The sequence below is a fragment of the Theobroma cacao genome, chromosome 2 (assembly GCF_000208745.1).
Source record: "Theobroma cacao cultivar B97-61/B2 chromosome 2, Criollo_cocoa_genome_V2, whole genome shotgun sequence".
In the NCBI taxonomy this organism is placed as follows: domain Eukaryota; kingdom Viridiplantae; phylum Streptophyta; class Magnoliopsida; order Malvales; family Malvaceae; genus Theobroma; species Theobroma cacao.
The window spans coordinates 10,872,141-10,880,926 of record NC_030851.1 but is presented as its reverse complement, the minus strand read 5'-3'; the positions used below and the strand labels follow the sequence as shown (position 1 = coordinate 10,880,926).

The window sequence follows — 8,786 nt, the reverse complement described above, 5'->3', positions numbered from 1 at the left end:
AATTTAATAGTAATTAAAGATTATTGATTTAGAGTTAATTAATATTTTCAATCGTATTTATAACTAACTAAACCTCTCAATTTTTTAATTAGAAACAGAAAACCTTGGAAAAAAAAAAGAAGAGAGATAAAAATGGAATCCCTTCTTCCAATTTTTTTTTTTTAAAAAAAAACCCTAAGATAAACATCACAATAATAGCATGCTGGGGCTTTCATGAAGCTTAACGGATGAGGATGCCAGGCCATTACCCTGGCCCTCGGGCGTTGGGATAAATGAAGGGCCCATCGCTGGATCCCATGTGCCCAATACCCACCACCAGATGACTGATCTATTTATTGTTTCAAACTAGAAGCAGTGCTTTTTTTTTTTTTTAATTTTCTAGAAAGAGACATCGGGTAGGAGAGAAGCTGGAAGTAAGCGTCAGACGAACAAAGTCGCATAGCAATTAACAAGCCTCTGGTCTGAAAGGGGAAAGAAAAGGGGACTGATTAAGACCAAGAATTAACAAAGTTAACTGTAGCAGTAGCACCACAAAGTGCTGAAGAATGTTAAGCAATTTCACCCATATGGTAAGAATAACAAAGGGTAGTACGAGTGAGCAAAAAAATAGCTGCATTTCTGACAAAAGAATAACAAATATTGTAGGCACTCTCTCTCCACAAACTACAACACTAAACTATACTCGCTATAAATACTGCACAAAGAGCTTTACCACTAGAAAAGTGGGGAAGTTACAGCTGGTAAACTTGAAGTTCCCCCCCGACTAAAAATAAGTGGGAGTGTGAAAAGCTTAATTACAATCGTAAACGAAGCTGAAGCAGGCAATTAGGAATCCATCAAAATGCCCTCTCCCTCCCTGCTGAGTTCATCTTTTGTCTTACAAGAATCTCCATAGAGCAATAAGAAATCTACCCAATCAACTTGAACAGATAGCCTCATGCTGACTTCAAACCTGCAAAATGTGATCCAATACTCTTAATAACAAATTCAGAATTACCTACCACATCAGTCACTGTTCACTGTTTAGTAAAAATGTCCAAAGAAAGTCATTAGCAAGAAAGTCAAATGAATGGCCTAGTTTGCCACAGCCTCATATGTCTACAAAGGGCATTGAATGGAAACAGCTTCAGCGAGCACCCAAGGTTATATGCTGAAAACCCCCTACTTCTAAGCCATGACAATGTCTTGTAAAACTATGCTTTTTCACAGGTCAACCATCCCATCAATAGGCTAAGGCCCAAGAAACATGAAAGTCACTGACATTCTACAAGAAACCTGAGATTAAGTCTGTCCAAATAGAAGGGCTGAAGTGATACACAATAACAAAAACAAGCTGTCAGATTTTGGACTTATTGTTGTTTAAAGTTTACTAATATTTCGATCAAAAACTAAGGGTACTCAACTTTATTTTTAGATCAGATCCCAAGAACACAGGATTCGTTACTTTGATGCATAAAAAATCGCAATAACTTCAGCTCCCATGCCTATCTGCCTGATAGCTATTTTACCGGTCAGATAGAAACTTCTTATAATGACAGGAGAATAGACAGGTTATGAATTTAATTTTGTTGTATGTTTCCAGTCTGGCACTGAACTGAGCATAATTGGAGTATTAATACATCTCAATCTAGTGATGGTTTGGGTCTCTGAACTTCAACAAACTGTTATAAACATGGACCCTACTACCAAATAAAAGCTTTGAAGTACAAAGTACCTCTCTCAAGATGGAATCAACTCAGCAATCTCAGTATTAAAAATATTACCCACACTGTTATACTCGATTTTGTTTTTGAGTATTTACACCACAATAAAGATATCTCTAAGGACAATATAGGAATTGACAGAAATTATTTCTCAGGTAGAGATAAAGTACCATTAAATGGTAAGAGATAAACTAACACACTAAAAAGAAGACAGTGGACCCAAATCGGAACATACCAGATAGGCAAGGCACATGATTGTGGTTTAGAGACCTTATATTAATGACAAATATGTGCAGCAGGCCTTCAAGGTTTATTAGCAAAAGGGTACAAAACCTTTAGAACCCATCACAAGAAAGAACTAAAACTCTATATACCTCCCACTCTCTCATTCCCACCATGCAATAACCATAATCTGCAGCCTGGAGTACAAATCATTATTTACAGACAACTTTCATATACCCAACTAACAAAGCTTAGGATACAGTATGAGCCAACCTAACCCATATTTATTCCAATAAATGCAGCTAAAAAGATGACTATGAACCAATCCCAAGACCAAAAAAGGAGAAAAAAAAGGATGGCCTCTACAATTGCAGAAGCATGAAGATTTCAATGTCCATACAATCAGAATCAACTTGCTGAAAAAAACAAAAGATGAAGTCCATGGAATCTAGTATGCACTATAACACAAAAAATCAGCCATCAATTAGAAAGAGACAATTGAACACCATTCAAGTCATAAAAGACAATTATGTACAAGCAAACCACAAATAGGTAATCATAAAAACCATTCACTGTTTCTCATTTTGAAATAAAAAATAAAATCTTCCTGAAAAAGGAAAAAGTGAACATATTTAAAAAGTATTATGCAAAAGTATAACTCTATTCACTGGTCAGAGCACCCATTAGCATTTAAACTAGTAAATAAGGAAACGATCAGGCATCAAAATAATATATCCCTGGGCAAAAGCAACCCATGAACCAGATTGGTAAGTGCTGATGGATTACCTCAAATTACGAATCACTCGATTTTTTTCCTGTGACAATCTGGAAGATCCGTAGACCCCTGCTAAACGCCTCATTAAATAAGATCCTAGTCTGCATTGACTGAAATCCAGGCATCCATGACAAAAATGCCACAGGGGCCATAACAATAACCCCAAATAGTATATCATAGAGCCGAGCCACAGAAACCACAGAATCCCAGAGCCTGGTAGATTGCAGAAAGGGCCGAAGGACTTGGGCAATCAATATTAGTCCCCAGCCAGTGGGAATAAAAGCCAATAAACTGGTGAAAATGTCGATAAATTTAAAGTCTGTGAACTCTAGCAGTGCAATTATAACAAGTATTGCAAGAATGATGACCAGGAATTGAACCAGCCGAAAATATATATGATCCTTAGCTGCATATTTGTCCCGAGCATACGAAATTACCAAATAAATTCCAAATGCCACAAAAATGTAGATCCAAGACAGCAAGTAAACAGCAATACTGGTATTACCTGCAGCAATACCCAGCTGATATACAATCCCATACTGGAAAAAGAAGAATCGAAGGTCTAAAATTATTTCCAGTAGCTTCCCCCAGAGGCCAGTTGTCCGCAGATGATCCTGCTCCTCATACCACCATCTTTCCCAGCTCTGTTCAGCCTTTGCAAACACACCACCACGGTACCAAATCCAATTCATAAATTCATCAAAGTCATAAACAGTCTTTAACCAATCAAAACCAGAAGGATTGAATACAAAAGGGGCCAAAATCCATGATAGGACAAGAAACCAACTTGAGATAGTCATAGCTATGTAAACAAATGTGTCCTTAGCTATAGGGCTGTGAGATGCATAAACTGTAAGTATGAGACCAAGCTCAGTAGCCTTTATAAAATGGCTGCGTGCATAAAGTCTGTAATTTTCTGCAAAACTCTTGTGTTGTACAACAAAACCACGGCCAGTTGCCCGATACTTTGCACCACCATGAAGGACAGTCCTGCCAAAGAAGTGGGTACGGGTTCCCATGGAGAATGTGTAGAAAACGGATGAAAGCTGAAGCTGCATTGTCAAGAAATCCCATATAGCTTGAAGGAATCCATGCTCAAGGGAATTCTCCACTATCATTGGAAGGGCAGTGAAAAGACCAAGTTGGATGATGAACTGTTGATTTAAGATGGCACCAAGTGCTTTATTGTTGCTGCTGCTGTTAGACAGGGCAGATTTCTCCACACCACTAAGAGCTAGATAAAGTCGGCCCCAAAGAAATGCGTATACAGTAAGAATGACCATCATTGTATTGAAAAAAAATCCCACAGTAGTATAAAAGAATGATAACATCCGGAAAAAGTCCAGTCTATGACCCAGCCTATAGACATCTCTGCTGAGAACTTGCTCACCATTCCCACTAGCAACCTTGGCTTCAAACATGGATATTTGATTCAGCCCCACATCCCTTCCTTTTCCAACCTGGATGTATTCATGATGTGTGACATTGCCTCCTCGCAAAGTACAATTAAAGCCAGCAAAAATGTCCTCACTAATATTAATTACTCTGGAAGCTTTACTGATCCCACCCCGAGTCAAGAACCAAAACCTGTCAAAGACATCAGGATGTCCATAATGCATTCGTATTTTCAGAGGATTTGCCAAGACACGCTGTCCCAAAGTGACAAAACTTGTTTCTTGAGCTGACATAAACCAAGCAAGTGAGGAAACAGAACCGGTAAAAATGTGTTCCCTGACTCCCAAGATGGTGGGCTTTCGTATACCATAGTAGTGCCTGTATTCCTCCAAGAGATTGCGCATTTTGAGTGCCTCCTCAAAATAGTTGTCTTGGTTCATATCTATAGTTTGAACAGCATCACCACGGGTGAAGATAAGGGCATGGTTTTGATTCTCTGGTTTACCCTCTCCAAGCTTCAATGGACCAGGCAATTTGACACGATAGATCTCCACCTCCTTCTGCAATTGTTGATCATATTTCACAAGAACAGAGTAATACTCTGTCTCATCCCTCGTTGTAGAAACCTCATCAACATAGGCAACTCGAAGGGCTTCATTGTGTTTCATCAGATACAAGATTTCCTCAGCATGTGGATCCTTTTTAGCCTTCTGAGCCCCATATATCTGGCAGGCAACCACATATGTGTATTTCATCAAAGTGGTTCCCTGCTCATGGCCTTTGAATAGCAAACCTAGAGAACTACTTGCTCTGCTTAAACTCCTGGAAGAAGGTGACTCAGAGTTGAAGCTATCCAAACCACCATCTCTCCCCATAGAACCAAGTTCTCGTGCCCCTTCTCTAATATCCATCTCTGATGCAGAATCAAGGAAAGCCAGCATCTTCAAAGCTCTATAATAGTACATCATTCCTCTGACAGTGCGTGAAAGTGTCTGGCCTCTGTAAGATGCCCAGAGCCTCAGATCTCTCATCTTGGTTGTCCATATCTCATCATCCTTTACCATTCCCTCTCGGCGCATCCTTTCCATGAAATTTTTCCATTCATCGTCGTATATGGTCTGCAAATAATATAGGATAGAAATCCCATCTTCATTCTCAGTTCGGAGCTGCTCTTTGCTGTAGAGCACCTCTTCATTGTAGTAAGGGGTGAGGACACTAAAAGCCATCATCTTCTCTACTTGGGGAGCATGAGGCATATTCATAAAGAGTGAGTTGCTAAAGAAGGCAATTCGACGTCTTGCCTCAAGATTAACTGGAATGGTCTGCATGGAGTCCCTGGAGGTCAGAATTGTATGCAAGCGCCTAACCTGCCGATAAAACTTCTCGTCACTAAGGTCAGGCAACTTAACAGCATTTTCAAACAGCAGTCCTGCCATGGCAGCAGGATCTCGAGGTGCCAATCCATCCTCCCTCAGCTGTTCAATGGTCCTCTTGTCTTTGATAAAATCACGGACCGCAATCTCATAAAGGGCCTGCAAAGTATTCACCACCTGGTTCACATCCTTCTTGGGCTTATTCAATATCTCAACAAGTTTTATCAACTTCATATGAATCTGGGGAAGCGCAGTCATTTTGAATGTTCTGGTAAACTTCTCAATCTCAATAGAATGATCAATTTCTTGAAACAGGACAGTGAGAATCGAATGCTCCTCAGACTGGACATTGAGGATTTCAAGCATCATGTGCTTGATGCTATCATAAGCTTCAATCACAGCACAACGCCTGTACTCATTCTTGCATATTTTATACCAAAGCCACTTATCAGGAGCATCCACCAACTCTTTTGCCTGGCTGAGAGCAAGCAAAAGCTCATTGCATAGCAGAAAACACGGCCAGCGAATAACCCTGACATTCCAAGAATTCTGGGGCAACTCTAGGAGCTCAACCTCCCGATCAGAGATGATATCTTCTTCCCTGAAAATCGTAATTATCTCATTCCATATCAGAGCAAACTTGTGAGCCTCAACCTGGTTTGATTCAAGCTTCCTGTAAGGTCGCCCGAGTCCATATCTCAGCTTCAACCGGTGAATAGCATCATTAAACTTGCTCCTAAATGTTCCTCTGGCATTCAATAACTGCTCTTCTGGCATCAGATTGAACTGAATTGCACTGGCAAAGAACTGAAACCTCAGCCTCAACTGCTGGATGTTTCTAATCTCACCCAAGTGCTGGAATAACCCCACTCCTGCTCCCACAAACGAAGAATAAATCGAATACCAAATCTGAATATCCATCAAGTAAATAAACACCACAGGCAACCACAACAAACCAACAGCCAATTTGTTACTGCCACCAAAAATCTCATGCCACTCATACTTCACAGTCTCAAGATCCAACAACTGTTTTGTCGGTTTAATCATAGGTTTAATCTGCAAGAAGTAACTAAAAGCAAATTTCGTAGTTAATACCAATACCCAAAACAGAGTATACTTAACATTATCAACTAGCCCTTCCCTCAATCCCCGACCAACAAAACTCTTACTCTGGAACCACCAAGACAACAGGTAAAATATTTTCCAATTTGTCCCCTCAATAAAGTTCCTAATCCAAGGTATCACAAACAAAGCCAACGCCAGCAACTCCGGTAACACAAAAACAAATGCAATTTGTAGAAAAAGGACAACCCTCCTATCAGGTTCACCAGTCCACCTTCTATCACGGTTCCTCTGCGTCCAAATCCTTCCGTAACAAACTGCAAAAATCACAATCCAGGCAGCAGCAACCACCGCCTTTAACACCATCCTGACGCCAAGCCCCAAGGTTTCTCTCGAAACACGGCTATACTGCATCCCTGCATCTAATAAAGACTGCAAAAACCTCATCCCACTCCAAGTAATAAACACTGTCAAAACCTTAACCTGAACATCCCTAATAGTCAAAGCTTGCCAGGGATACTCCTTCCCTTCCCAAGCCACAATAATCGCCGCCTGAAGAAACAAAAACAGCATCACCCAAAGCCTATCAAAACTCCGGTAAAGATTCCAAAACGACCTTTGCTCAACGAACCCAGTTTTCCCAATATGTTTACTTCCACTGGAAGTAACAAAATAATTACTGCCCACATCAATCGGCCACTTGAGTTTCTGAAAACATCTCCTACTCCAAAAATACTCATTCAAATCATCATAATTCCTCCAAGCACTATGCGGCGCCGTTCCGTTCTTGCTACTCTCAACTTCCGCCTTTACCGTCTCGTATATCGGCTTTACGACACGGTCCAAAAACGCGTTATCTCCTGATATCGACGGCATAACAGGCTGACCAGTGTTTTCATCGATGTAATCTTCGAGAATCTTGTTTAATTCCATTGCCATGTGATGGAAGATGTAGCAGATGCATTCAGGCATGAAACGGAGATTCGCAGATTCGCCCCAGATCAACAAATAAAGCCCTACGTAAAGTAACTCACGCCGGTGATCAGAGTTAGAGCGGCTGCTATCGGAGATCCATATGTTCGATTTTTTGCCTAAATAAGAGCACCAGCTAGTGTAGTTTTTGAGGAGCTGGCGGCGGAATCTGCGGAGGACGCCGGCGTCGAGGGTATCAATGTTGTCCGGCGGAGGGGTTAGCCGCATCTGGGCGTTAGCCAGATGGAGGACGAGGTGTTCCCTCTGGTTCTTGACGTTGCCGTGTTGGAATCCGAAGAAGAGAGACAGCCAGTCCAAGAGGTCCATGGCAGGGTGCCATTGTCCGTAAGGAGGCTTTCGTAGATCTCCGACGGCACGTAGTGCGGCAGCGGCGGCGCGTACTTCCGGGAAACGGAGGGAAGGGTGGTCGGCGAGGAGGTTGTGGACTGGGATTATGTTGTAGGGCTCGTCTTCAGGCGGAGCGGTTCGGGGCGGGCCCGACTGAGGGCCGTGACGGTAACGGAGAGACATGGCATTAAAGAGAAACTAGGGAATTGGAGGAGGTGGTAAACCGGGTTTGGATTTGTTTTCCTTTTTGGGAAAAGAGAAGGTAGGAAATGGATTGGATGTATGAGCACTGAGCGGGTTTATTACGCGTTTAATTTTTTATATTTATCGTTTTCCCTTGGGGGTGAATAATTTGAAGCGTTAACGACTAGGGTTTTCTTTTCCTTTTGGGTCCATATGGGTAGTAGTGGGGATGCGAGGATTGGGCATAGCCACATTAGGACAATTTTGATATTTCTGATACTCATTTTCGTTCTTTGTGCAAATTGCCAAGTTGAATACGATTTTGCTTATTCCATAAGGAAATTGTAAATTACGGAAACAGTTGAGAACATGGAATTAGTACTAACAAACACACCAAGTAGAAGCCTTAATCCTACTGAAATTAGATCACCTAATTAGTCTGGAAAAGGAGTGAGTGCCAGTAATAATACTTTTAATTGCTTTACCTATCCTTTTCTGCGATTGAATCTTCCGTAATGTTGTGATCTGTGTACATGTTTTTTAATTTTGTGGCTTCTGGAAGATAGCGCAAGGGCCGATCTCGCCTGGACAGAGACTTATTCCATTAAAAAGGAAACTATACGTTTGTGTCAATAATACATATAATGGCGATGAGATTCAGGCGTTTATAGTCAAACGCGCTTTTTTTTTTAATGTGCGACATTTTCAATTTGAACGGAGCCGGAGCTCTTTTGGGGGTAGGCACATGGCCAT

General features: G+C 41.2%; 1 protein-coding gene across 1 annotated transcript; it reads right to left on the bottom strand.

Moving 5' to 3' along the window:
• LOC18608709 (callose synthase 12) lies at window positions 489-8,278 on the bottom strand. Its single transcript, XM_018115855.1, has 2 exons — window positions 2,712-8,278; window positions 489-952 (listed from the first exon to the last, which is right to left on the bottom strand). Exon 1 carries the CDS (start codon window positions 8,031-8,033, stop codon window positions 2,718-2,720), a length of 5,316 nt encoding a protein of 1,771 aa, XP_017971344.1. The 5' UTR covers window positions 8,034-8,278; the 3' UTR covers window positions 489-952; window positions 2,712-2,717.